At 35.4% G+C, this 14125-nt stretch overlaps 1 protein-coding gene across 1 annotated transcript in view; it reads left to right on the forward strand.

The window, feature by feature from the left end:
- RNF169 (ring finger protein 169) overlaps positions 1–14125 on the forward strand; it is a 91890-nt gene that overhangs the window by 22506 nt on the left and 55259 nt on the right. The window contains exon 2 of the mRNA XM_082343158.1: positions 10619–10692. Within this exon, the coding sequence (XP_082199284.1) occupies positions 10619–10692 (74 nt within the window). The remainder of the gene's footprint in view (positions 1–10618; positions 10693–14125) is intronic.

Below are 14125 nucleotides of genomic sequence, written 5' to 3' on the forward strand. Positions count from 1 at the left end.
TGTTCAGCTTCTTTTTCTTTTTCTTTTTAATATTAAAGAGGTAATAAAGAACAGTGGGTAAGAGGACCGATTCTGGAGCCAGATTGCCTGAGTTTAAATCATAGCTCTTTCATTTACAGCAGTGTAGCCTTGGGCAAGTTATATGCTCTGTGCTTCAGTTTCTTCATCTGTAAAGTGGGGGTAATAGCATCTCCCCATTGGGTCATTATGAAGATTAGATGAGTTAAAATATAGAGTCCTTAGAAATGGGCCTGGCATAGTGAAAGTGCTATATAACTGCCAGTCATCAGAATGATACTGGTGGTGGAGATAGAGATGGAAATTAGCAAAGAGAATTTTTTATTTGCCCAAGGACAAATAACTAGTAAGTGGAAGTATTCAAATTAGGATCAAGATCTTGGGACTCTTAAGTCCAAAGTTCTTTTTCATTCTGCTGCACTAATAAGAAATTGAACGTACAGGGGTAAAAACTCAAGCATAGCCAGGTACCAAGGGATGTTTACCTTTGGATTTGAGAGTTATTGGGGTAGCGTCTTCCCAATATAGTTCAGTGAGGTTCTTTTTCTAATTTTGTATTGAGTGTGGATTCTTTGACAATGATACTTTATTCCTGAGGGTTTGGTGCAGTTAGCAAAATGCTAGTCTTATAGTTTGTTTTGTTTGTTTGCCTTTATTAATAACCAGTCACCCCACCCTAGAGAAAATCTTTTTCAGGAAGGACCATCAAGGAAGTATAGCTGCTCCTACAGTTCACATTAGACTGAATGCAGTACTCAGCTTTGGTCATTGGCCATGTGTGTTTGTCATTCTTAGGGTATCATATCCTTAGAGAGTTTCTCTTTTAAACATGGTGCAGTTGACCCTTGAACAACATGGGGATTACCGGCACCGACCCCCTGCACAGTTGAAAATCTGTGTATAACCTTATGTGGATAAGTGGATTCAACCAACCTTAGATTCAACCGCAGATCATATGGTACCGTAGTATGTATTTATTGAAAAAAAATCTGCATATAAGTGGACCTGTGCAGTTCAAACCTGTGTTGTTCAAGGGTCAACTATAGTTGTCAGAGGACAGGCATTAAGAAAGTACTTCCACCACTGGATACATTTATAAATACTAAGATACTCAGCAGCTCGGTGACACCTGGAATAGTTTCTAGTATTTCTTTTCTGTGAGATGAAGGAAGGATGAATGGTTGTTTCTGTGCTACTGAAACACTTGAAAATCCCTATAGATTCTGGTGGAGGGATTGGTGGGTTTTGGGACTAATTCCTCTGGGCTAAGGAGGGTGATGTTGCCTTTTCTGCTGCTTTTGACATGTTGTTGCTGTGCTCCGCCCCTCCCCACCCCCACCCCCCACCCCCACCGCCAGCCCAAGAATTTATTTCTTAGGGCAGTTTTAGTTTTACAACAAAATTGAGAGGAAGGTACAGAGATACCCCATATGATCCCTGCCCCCCACACATTCATAGCCTCCCGCATTATCACTGTCACTCACCAGAATGGTAGATTTGACTCTTGGTGTTGTACATTCTGTGGGTTTGGACAAATGTATAATGAAATTTGTCCATCATTATAATATTAGAAAGAGTCTTTTCACTGCCCTAAGAATCCTCTGCTCTGCCTACTCATCCCTACCTTCTCCGTCCTTGGAACTACTGATCTTTTTATTGTCTCTAAAGTTTTATCTTTTCCAGAATGTCATATAGTTGGAGACATGCAGTATGTAGCATTTTCAGATTGGCTTCTCTCATTTAGTAATATGCATTAAAGGTTCCTCCATGTCTTTTCATAGCTTTGAAAGCTCATTTTTTTTCTTTTTTTTCTAATCATAATTACATTTTATTTATTTTTAAAAATTTTTATTGGAGTATAGTTGATTTACAATGTTGTGTTAGTTTCAGGTGTACAGCAAAGTGAATCAGTTATATGTATACATATATCCACTCTTTTTTTAGATTCTTTCCCATATTGGTCATTACAGAGTATTGAGTAGAGTTTCCTGTGCTATACAGTAGGTCCTTATTAGTTATCTGTTTTATATATAGTAGTGTGCATATGTCAATACCAATCTCCCAATTTATCCCTCCTCCCTCCTTCCCCCAAGTAACCATGTTTGTTTTCTACATCTGTGACTATTTGTGCTTTGTAAATAAGTTCATTTGTACCATTTTTTTAGATTCCACATATAAGCGATATCCTGTGATATTTGTCCTGTCTGACTTACTTCACTTAGTATGATAATCTCTAGGTCCATCCATGTTGCTCCAAATGCCATTATTTCATTCTTTTTTACAGCTGAGTAATATTCCATTGTATATAAGTACCACATCTTCTTTATCCATTCATCTGTCGATGGACATTTAGGTTGCTTCCATGTCTTGGCTATTGTAAACGGTGCTGCTGTGAACATTGGGGTGCATGTATCTTTTCTAATTAGAGTTTTCTCCAGATATATGCCCAGGAGTGGGATTCCTGGATCATATGGTAGTTCTATTTTTAGTTTTTTAAGGAACCTCTATATTGTTCTCCATAATGGTTGTACCAATTTACATTCCCACCAGCAGTGTAGGAGAGTTTCCTTTTTCTCCACACCCTCTCCAGCATATATTGTTTATAGACTTTTTGATGATGGCCAATCTGACTAGTGTGAGGGGATACCTCATTGTAGTTTTGATTTGCATTTCTCTGATAATTAGCATCTTTTCATGTGCTTTTTGGCCATCTGTATATCTTTTCTGGAGAATTGTCTATTTAGATCTTCTGCCTGTTTTTTGATTGGGTTGTTTGTTTGTTTGTTTTTGACATAGAGCTGCATGAGCTGTTTGTATATCTTGGATATTAATCCCTTGTCAGTTACTTTGTTTGGAAATATTTTCTCCCATTCTGAGGGTTGTCTTTTTGTTTTGTTTATAGTTCCTTTTGCTGTGCAGAAGAAGTTTACTTAGGTCCCATTTGTTTATTTTTGTTTTTATTTTCATTACTGTAGGAGGTGGATCAAAAAAGATATTGCTGCAATTTATGTCAAAGAGTGTTCTGCCTATGTTTTCCTCTAAGAGTTTTATAGTGTCTGGCCTTGAATTTAGGTCTTTAATCCATTTGGAGTTCATTTTTGTATGTGGTGTTAGTGTTCTAATTTCATTGTTTTACATGTAGCTGTCCTGTTTTCCCAGACTTATTGAAGAGGCTGTCTTTTCTCCATTGTATATTCTTGCCTCCTTTGTCGTAGGTTAGTCGACCATGGGTATGTGAGTTTGTTTCTGGACTTTCTATCCTGTTCCATTGATGTATATTTCTGTTTTTGTGCCAGTACTATAGTGTTTCGGTTACTGTAGCTTTGTAGTATAGTCTGAAGTTGAGGAGTCTGATTCCTCCAGCTCCATTTTTCTTTCTCAGGATTGCTTTGGCTATTTGGGGTCTTTTGTGTTTCCATATAAATTATAGAATTTTTTGTTCTAGTTCTGTGAAAAAAATGCCATAGGTAACTTGATAGGGATTGCATTGAATCTGTAGATTGCCTTGAGTAGTATATTCATTTTGACAGTATTGATTCTTCCAATCCAATAACTTGGTATATCGTTCCAGCTGTTTGTGTTATCTCCGATTTTTTTCATCAGTGTTGAAAACTCATTTCTTTTTAGCACTGAATAATATTCCATTGTCTGGATTATCAACTTTCATAATATAATAGCCAGTTATTTTACCAGCAAAAGTGAGTTTATTTGGGAATAGCCAGAGGAATTGCAGTTCGGGATATGCAAACTATGGCAGACCAGAGACAAATCCAGAGATTGTACAAGGAAGCGGAATTTGCTTTTATAGGGAAAAGAGGGGAGTTGGGAAGGGCTGTAATAACCAAAGAGTCCATTGGAGGAAGCTGGGAGTCCAAAGTATGGAGGCGTCTCATCAGTTGAGCTGCTGCATATCTGATTGGTGGAGCTGTTTTTGGGTGGAGAGAAGTTTTCTTCTTCCTGCTGGATAGTAAAGTAAGCAACACCTTCCTGTCATAGGTGTAGATGTATAGCTCTTCCTATTTGGAGTAACTGATGGATGCATGGGGGGGCATGACCGCTCCCCCTACAGGCCTGTCCCTACTCTTAATTTTAGCTGAGGTTTCTTTAATTAATTTCACTGTATGTACCTCAGTTTATTTATCCATTTACCTTCTGAAGGATATCTTGTTTGCTTCCAAGTTTTGGCAGTTATGGCCAAAGCTGCTATAAACATTTATTTACAGGTTTTTGTGTGGATGCAAGTTTTTAACTCATTTGGGTAAATATCAAGGAGTGCAATTACTGGATTGTATGGTAAAACTATGTTTAGTTTTGTAAGAAATTGCCAGATTGCCTTCCAAAGTGGCTCTACCATTTTGCATTCCCACCAGCAGCGTATGAGAATTTTTGTTGCTCCACATCTTCACCAGCATTTGGTGTTGTCAGTGTTTTGGATGTTAGCCCTTCTAATTAGGGGTGTAGTGCCATCTCGTTTTAATTTGTAATTCCCTAATGACATACAATGTTGGGCGTTTTTTTCATTTTATTTGCTGTGTCTTCTTCTTTGCCATATATTTTCTTTGGTGAGGTGTCTGTTAAGGTCTCTTGCCCATTAAAAAAAAATCAGGTTGTTTTCCGATTAAGTTTTGATAGTTCTTTGTTTATTTTGGATAACAGTCTTATATCAAATACATCTGTTACAAATGTTTTCTTCCAATCTGTGGCTTTTGTTCTCACTCTCTTGACATTGTCTTTTGCAGAGCAGAAATTTTTAATTTTAATGAAGTCCAGCTTATCAATTACTTATTTTATGAATCATATCTTTGATATTATGTCTAAAAAGGCATCACCATACCAAGTCATCTAGGTTTTCTCCTGTTGCTCTGATTTTATGATAGTATTGCAGGAGTTTCAATCACAATTTCAACTTTTGGAGTGGAGGGAGCTGACATATGACTCTAGGAAGGCAGAGGGAAGTAAAGAGAATATTAAGAAAAGTCAAGTCCCGCATCAGCAGACAGGAACTATTTTATTATAAATGAGTGTTCTTTCTGTACCAGAAGTCAGGGAACCTGAAAGGTTAATCATGACTGATAAATATCTTAGTATAATTAATAATGTTGAGTGTATACATGTTCTCCAGTAAGCTTTAAGAGACACTGTAAAAGACTTTGATTTAAAAGGGGAGATTTTCATTTTTCTGACCTTTTTCCAGGTGGATTGAAACCATATTTCATAAGGCTTCAAAGAAATTATTTTCATGTTATAGCTACTGTTATATAAGTTTAAAATCCTAATAGCATTTTTACCTATTATATTAAACTTTAATAGAGTATTTCAGAATTTAGAGAAACCTGTTGAGTAGTAAATGAAAATGAAATAAAAATATTATTACAGGCATACCTTGGAGATATTGAGAGTTTGGTTCCAGACCACTGTAATAAAGTGAATACTGCAATAAAGCGAGTCACATGAATTTTTTGGTTTCCCGGTGCACATAAAAGTTAGGTTTATACTATACTGTAGTCTGTTAAGTGTGCAATAGCATCATGGTTTAAAAAACAATATACCCACCTTAATTTAAAAATACTTTATTACTAAAAAATGCTAATTATCATCTGACAACACAGGGTTGCCATAAACCTTCAATTTGTAAAAACCACAGTATCTGTGAAGTGCAAGAAAGTGAAGTGCAATAAAACAAGGAATGCCTGTGTTGAATCATTAACTTCAGAAGTTATATAGTGTGTTGACTTCATTTCTCTAGTAGAAACTGAGATCTAAAGAGATTTTAGTCCATGATATGTGTGTATGTGTGTCTCAGGAGGGCTCCAAGACACCCCGCCCCCCGGCCCCCCACCACAGGTTCGATGATTCACTAAGAGTGCTCACAGGACTCAGCATATAGTCCTACTCATGGCTGTGATTCATTACAGTGAAAGGATACGGATTAAAATCAGCAAAGGGAAAAGGTACATGGGACAAAGTCCAGGGGAAACCAGGCATAAGCTTCTAGAGTCCTCTCTCAGTTGAGTCTCATAGGACATGCTTACTTCCCCCAGCAACAAGTTGTGACAGTATGTGTTAAATGGTGCCAGCCAGGGAAGCTTCTTGGAGACTTAGTGCCCAGAGTGTTTATTAGGGGCTGATAATGTAAGGACTGTCTGCCTAGCATATACCAAAATTCCAGAATCCCATCAGGAAAGAAGGTATTCAGCATAACTACATTGTACTACAAACAATTTAGGTACAATGAACCTGTACCTAATCAGAGAGGGTGGGAACTCTCCTGAAATCCAAGTTCCTAGGCACCAGCCAAGGGCCAACCCTGTAAGCAGGCCTTAAGATTGGTTAGGCCTATCTTAAGTTAGGCCTGCTATTGTTAAGTCTTTTCTGCATTCTCTGTGTGTGTATGTGTGCAACATTTAGCATATAGTGTGCTCTTATTAAATGTTAGCTGTTTTTATTTATTATAGGGATTCTTCACTGATTACTACTACTACTATTAATTGTGGTCTTCTGCATTCCTATGAGGTAGGTTTGGCCAGTATTTTAATTTCCATTTGATAGGTGCGACCAAGGCAAAGAGAAGCTTTGATATATCTAAATATTCTCACTTAATTGACAGAGCAGGTATCAGAACCTAATATGCTCTTTTTGCAAGCCAGTAGGGAAAAAAAAGAATTTTTTTTTTGCCTTGTTGACGTTTCTAGAGGGCGTTACTAAAATAGGAAATAGGCTTAAATATTTAAATTAATGTCATATCGGACCAATTCATGACCTGTTATGCTTAACTGTTTTTGTATTCAAGAGTTACTTTGTTGACTATGTAATTTTTTGAGCTTTTGGGCATGATGCCAGTTAATGTAGCACAATCCTTTTGGGGGAAGAAGTTGCAAAAAGTGACTATTTCGCATTTTGTATTTTTAAAGCATTAAACATCATTAATCTTAATCCAAGAGTAAGCTAATCTATATCAGTACTAATTTTGGTGAAGATAAATTAGTACTCCACCCCTACCCCTGCCATTACCTTTCACTCTCAAATGAGTCAGGGCATAGTAATATTTCAGTCAGTGTGCCGAGTTCCTACTTGGCCTTATATTATGAACTTTGAGATTTCTTAAGTATCCCAAAGTGAATTTAACTTTTCATATAATATATGTATCAAAGCAGTTGGGTCATTATCTTTGTTTCTTGTAAGTTGTACTTGCAAATAAATCAAACCAAACTACCATTTCTTTATCTCACCAACACCAGAGACAATTTTATAGTTATCAGATTCTACTGCATGCCACTCTACTGGCTGAAAATAGTTTACAAAGTATTTTCACTCTCATTATATTCATTTGATCCTCATAATGGCCTGTCATAATAGGTATTATTCTGGTTTTACAGAAGAGGAAGTTGAGACTGACTTATCCAAGACTCTGGAAGCTTCTAAGTTTTGGGGATCAGGCTTTTAATTTTGTATTATTTACACTATATAATGAAGATGTTAACCTCTTTGGACATTTTCTTCTAAATGTCAGCAAGAACTATTTTAGAGAAAGCAAATTCTCTAACAGTAAGTAAAAATTATAATCATTTTTACTAGTGTATCATTAAAATATTTTTGGTCCCTTGTGTTGGATCATAGACTTAGTAAAAGACTGAATAACATTATGCTCCTTATGTTGCTTCCAAATAAATATACAGATTTAGAATTTTTAAAAGTAGATATGAGAAGAATCTTATACTTTGTACCAGAAGAAACTGTGGTAGAATTTGTTATTGTATCTTGGCCTGAGGAAGGTCTTTCCAAATATGATACAAAATGCAGAAGCCATAAAGGAGAAGTTTGATTAATATAACTACACAAAAATCACCACTATAAGCAAAGTCAAGACAGATGATAAACTAGGAAAAGTATTGCTATTCATGTGACATAAGGGTAATTTTCCTTACCTAGACAGAGCTTTAACAAATCAAGAAGAAAAAGTTAACTCCAACAGGAGTAAAGGAAATGTATATACTTTTCACATCAAAGGAAATGCAAATTACTCAAACATGTGAAAAGTATTCAGTTTCACTCATTCAGTGCATAAGATACAGAATTTCACCAATTAGATTGGCAAAGCTAAAAAATTTCAACCCTCATTGTGCCGGGAAAGGTGTGAGGAAATGGCGCTCTCATGCATCACTGGTGGGATTATAAATCTGTACAGGCTTTATGAAGGGTGATTTGGTATTGTCTGTCAGAATTACAGAAGCACATATTCTTTGACTCAGCAGTTCTGATTCCAGCACTTTAATCTATGGATATACTTGCAGACATGCAAAATGATGTATGTGCAAGATCACTCATTATAACATTGTTTTGATAGTTGCTGGAGATTTAAACTCGCCTTGATATTTCTAATTTGGTCCTCAGTTTTATTCTTAGTATTAATTTGTCGTCTCTTTCCTTTTTTTTCTTAACCAGTTTTAGTAGAGTTTTGTTTATTAGTCATCTCATAGTACCATGTGAAAAATAGAATCAGCCAGTGGTTGTTAGTTTTAATCAGCAGAAATGTACTCTGCCAAATTTAGGCAGATAAGGAATTTATTGGGAAAGAATACTGAGTAATCCAAAGTAATCAGCCAGGTAGCTACAGAACTTGGCTTGGAAAATGGCAGCTAAGACCCAAGAGCAAAGTCTGTATAATATGAATACTTTGAAATTTTTTGCAACTTCTTTGAGTCCTAGTGTATTTTTAATTGTCCCTTGTTTGCTTTAAGGAATATATATTTTGTTCATTGAGTTCATAAATATAGATAATCAAGTTTGTTAATTTTATTGTTCAATTTTTCTTTATTTTTATTACCTCTTGATCCTCCTGATCTACCTGTTTTTAATTGTGGTGTGTTACAATTTTTTACTATAATTTTGGATTTATTAATTTCTCTTATAATCTTTTTTTTGCTCTGCTGTAGGTTCATACAAGTGCATAAATATTATAGCTTCTTGATGGGTTGCCTTTTTCGTCATTATGTAATTTCCCTCTTTATACCTGTTAATTCTTTTTCTCTTAATTTTGCCATGTGCTAGTTGTGTGGCCTTGGGCAAGTCACTAACCTCTCATTTTCCTTATTGTAAAATGGGTATAATACCTACCTTATAAAGTTTCTGTGAAGATTCACTGAGAAAATATAAAGTATCGTTCAGGTAATAGGTTCTCCATAAATGGATTAAAAGTATTTTTTTGCCTTAAGGGTTTTGCTTTTCTCTTCCTTCTTCCCCTCCTCTTTTAAAGCATCTGGTTTTAGATACTATTTGCCTATAATTAGAAATGTACTTAAGAGATATGATTAAAATAGTCATCAGGACTTTTTGTTTAAGTGGGTGAAGGTGATGTAGTGTTTGCCTCCCAAGCCCCGGTTCTAATAATTCTCTGCAGCTTGGTAGAGCTTTAAGTTACTGTTTTCTGCATCTGTATTACGTCCAGTGTTTCTGTCTAAGAATCTTCCACATTTCTCTGGTGTATATGAGCCTTTTTAAGGTAGTTGAGACAACTGAAAAAGGACAAAAGTCAACTTTTTGAGGAGCCCACTTTTCTACAACAAATATTATCAACCTGAATGGGATATAGAGTTATTAGTAAGTCTTCAAATAAATACTGTGTTTAAGTTGCTAAATATACATAGGGGTATATCGAAGTGTTGTGTACATTTAAGGAGAGAGAAGTGCGTATTTTCTCCTTCCTTTTTGATAGCATTTAGGACTTATCTTTTATTCCTGTTCTTAAGTTGGATTTTTATCATTTATATAACCAGTGTGTATTGTGTGCCTCCTGTGGGCCTGGATATAGAGAAGGGGAGAAAAGAGAATTTCAGCTGAGAAACAGCATAAAAGGGTTAGAAGTATATGGCATATATATATTGTAACCAGATAGTCAAGAGATGAGAGACACTTTAGAAAGATAAAGTTGTGATCAGTCTCTGGAAAACCTTGAGTGACATGTTGAAGAGTTTTGACTTTATTCTGTAAGCTGATCAAAACCACTGAAGGCTTTGAGGATAAAAAATCGGTTATATACTGAAAATATTTATAAGTTGTATACAGGAAAATAGTCTGTTGGCAATGTTGAAAAAGAAGTAGAAAGAAACATTAGTAACAAAGTATTATGAGTAAAACTTCAGCTTATTTAAAATGTTACTTGGTAACGTTGAACTAGGAGCTTTAAATATAGTTTTCCTTGAGGTCTTTTAACATGTTACTTTATCAGGGAGACCCTTCAGACCATTCTATACATTGATAAAGTAATCTTCCAGCCTGTGTTTATTTTCCTCCATAGCCCTTAGTACCACCAGTTGTATTATATACACACACTTGTTTGTTCATTGTCTCTTTCCCCCCACAATATTGTAAGCTCCATGATAGTAAGGACTTTATTTGTTCAGTGCTTCTCCCCAGTGCTTAGAACTGTGCCTGGTTTATACCCTTTAATAAGTATTCGTTAAATAAATGAATGAGTATTCAAATTGTGGAAGATGACCACAATTTTTATGTGGTTTATGATGTGGGGGCAGCAGTAGGACGAGATCTTGGTTTCTTCCTAGAAAGTTTTGTTAAAAAGTGTTTTCTTTTCCCTTTCCTCCAGAGTTTATATTCAGAGCACCAATCAAATTAAGCAAGCCTGGGGAACTTCGTGAGGAATATGAAAGCCTGCGAAAGGTACAGTATAACAGTATACATATCATTATGCCATTCATTTTCTTAAAGTTAATTGAAATGATGACATTAAAGAATGCTTAGTGGGAGTTTTGATTTACTAGGGATTTTTAAAATTTATAATGCAGAGCCTGTCTTTCTGTACCCTACCTTACACTGGTCTAGTTAGATTCTGTAACTATAATGGAAGTAGAGTAAACCTTAACTCAGAACCCCTTTTAAGCTGTCCTTTCAAAGATGAAAATGTAGCTCACACGGCCTATCACACACCTGCTGCAATAACGTCACCAAGAGAGGTGTTCTTGGCATTTAAGTGTTAGATAAAAGCTAACATTTAAGCTTTAATAATAATAGTTTGTCTTATTTTTCTTGATCTTGCAAGGTTCTTCTAATTACATGTAGCTGGTATTATCTTTTACTGCTTTCACTCTCTTAAGTACTCCAGAAGAACTGTAACTTAGACTGGTAAGGGTAGTGGAATAATTTTCTAGTTAGAGAACGTTTACCATTGGGAAAGCTTTTAGCTGTGTCCACATCATCTTATTTTTGATGTTCTCAAGCTAATAGTCTGGGAATCACTTGGAAAATTAAGACTTCAGAAAGACTGGTAATAAGAAGTATGTTATAAGATTTGAATCATCCTTCCCCAGCCCTCTCCCTGAACCACCATCCCTTACCCAAGTTCATAAATGATTAGATAATCATTCTACATGTAGAAATTTAATGTTTTATAAAGGCAAATAATCCACTTAATCTGAATCAGACATCATCATAAAACAGAGGCAAGACAATAACATTATGGTGGCATTTTAGACTGAATGAAAAAAAATCAGTATTTAATAAGGTCATGTTAAAAAGAAAAGATAAAAAGCTGTGCTTAATTACTGTATATTTCTGATCTTTTCTTTTAAATGAGAGTGTCAAATGTTGACTTGGGTCCTCATGCTCCTTTTGTATCGGTGTTGTGAGTTTTTTTGTTTTTCGTTTTAAATCAGTTACAAAGCTTTTTTCCACATAGAAACAAATTATTCTCAGGGGCTACATCAAAAGAACCACAAATTTCTCTTAAATAAAATTCCAGAATATGCAGATATTTAGTTTTAATATAACTTTTCAGAAACTTGGAGAATATGGAAATTTTGAAGCTGTCAGCTTGAAGATAATGAGAAAACAGGGACTTGGAGGTAGAAAAAGGAGGTAAAGCAGAAGGCATAGTGAGTGCAGAGATTTTTTATAAGCCTTGGGAGAGAGAAGGATACCTTGGGGAACTGTTCTTTCATTCCTGTTAAGAAGGAAGGACAGGAAAATGGCTTTAAAAGCGACTGATAGCATAATGCTGTTGAGTGAAGCTAGGACAATCTCATTCTGCATAAACTGGATTGGGTTTGAAAAACACTCACCTGTGTCATTTGTGTTAAATAAACGTTAAATAGGTTTCCCCCCACCCATACTCCAAGTACCCAGGTTATCCTACACTCATTGTATAACCTGGAAAATGGAAATCCCAAGTCATAAAATCAAAAGGCACTAATATGGCATACCCATATAATGGAATACTATTCAGCAATAAGAAGGAATGAACCACTGATACATGCTACCAGATGGATGAGCCTCAAAAAGATGCTCAGTGAAAGAAACCAGATAAAAGAGACCACATATTATATGTTTACATTTATAGAAAATGTCTAGGAATAGACAGAAGTATAGAGACAGACAGTAGATTAATGGTTGATTGAGAAGGGGTGAGAATGGGGATTAACAGTAAATGGTCATGAGTGATTTTATTACAACGATGAAGATTTCTAAAACTGATTTATGGTGTGTTCCACAACCTGGTAAATGTACTAAAAATCATCGAATTATATACTTGAAATGGATGAATTATATAATATGTAAAAATATGCCTCAATAAAGTAAAAAAAATTAAGGCACTAGACATTTGGATGGAGAACTTGATAAAAAAGATGTCTCTTAGAATGCATATTTTCTGAAACAAAACAAATATATAATTATCTAGATGAATCCCTGGGGGAGGGTGATGTTTAAAAGTTTCTACTGAGCAAGCGATGGAAATTAATTCTATACAACTCATCATTACTAATTTGATGTGTAATACACTTTTTATTTAGTATACTTTATTATTTTGTTTAAATGACAGTAAAAACCTTTATAAGGGCTATAAAAAGTTAACAGGAAATTTTATTACCCTAATTCTAGTTCTTTTAAAAGATGTTTGCTTATTAATCATAGATCCCTCTACCCATGGTGTAGTGTTATGCTTACTGAGGTTACTATGTTTCTAAATTTTATGATTCTATAAATAGGTTTATATTTCTAAATATGTTTAATATTTTCTTCCTGCCATGTGTTGTAGTTAATTTTGTCTTTTTTATGCAGAAATATGCAGAGCAAAATGTGAAAGTTCTCCTTTTTCTTATTTTCTACTTTCTTCCCCAGATATAACTAGTGTCAACAGTTTAGTGTATATCCTAGATCCTTTATATATTTACACACACACACACACACACACACACACACACATATGTTTTAGTCTTTTTTAGTATAAATAAGATCATGATGTATATTCATTTATTCATCATATATTTATTATGTCCTTACTGTGTGCCAGGTACTAGGAATATGATGCTGAAGAAGACACCCAAGGTTCTTGACCTCAGGGAGATTTCATTCCAGTGGGGAAGATGTATAGTAAATAAGCAAAAAAAATTTAATATATATTAATAAAGCAGGGTAAGGAGAGTTAGAGGGGAGTGGAAGGGAAACTTGAGACACAAAAAGACTGTTTTCGATACAGTGATCAGGGAAAGTCTCAGAGAAGGCAACATTTGAGTTGCTACCTGAAAGAGATGAGGGAGCAAGCCAAGTAAACTTAATGAGTAAAGAGCATTCCCAGCAAAGAGAACAGCAAATGCAAAGGCCCTGCGACGGAAACAAGTTTGGCTTGTTTAAGGAACACTGTGGCTCTAACTGAGTGTACAAGTTGTGGAAGGGTGGAAGGGTGGTATGGGGATTTGGTAAGATGTAAGTTGGGAGAGATAGAGGGCCAGATCAAAGAAGGCCTAGTTGCTTGGTAAGGACCCTAAATTTATTTTAGGGTCCTTACCTTGGGAGAGAGAAGGATACCTTGGGAGATAATCATTCTACATGTAGAAATTTAATGTTTTATAAACATTAAAGGAAGCCAGTAATATGATCTGAATTATACTTTTAAAAGGTCTCTGGTTGTTGTGTGGGGAATAAACTGTAATGGGTCTAAGAATTAGGAATTGGATTTACTGTGAATAGTAGAGACCCCAAAATAGTGACTCAAATAAATTAGGAGTTTTACTTTTCTCCAGTAACAAAAAGCTGGAGGTAAGCTGTCCAGGGCTGATTATGGCAGCTGTAGGACATCAGGGGTTCAGGCTCCTTTTGT

Source organism: Balaenoptera borealis, assembly GCF_965194805.1.
Source record: "Balaenoptera borealis genome assembly, chromosome: 11".
In the NCBI taxonomy this organism is placed as follows: domain Eukaryota; kingdom Metazoa; phylum Chordata; class Mammalia; order Artiodactyla; family Balaenopteridae; genus Balaenoptera; species Balaenoptera borealis.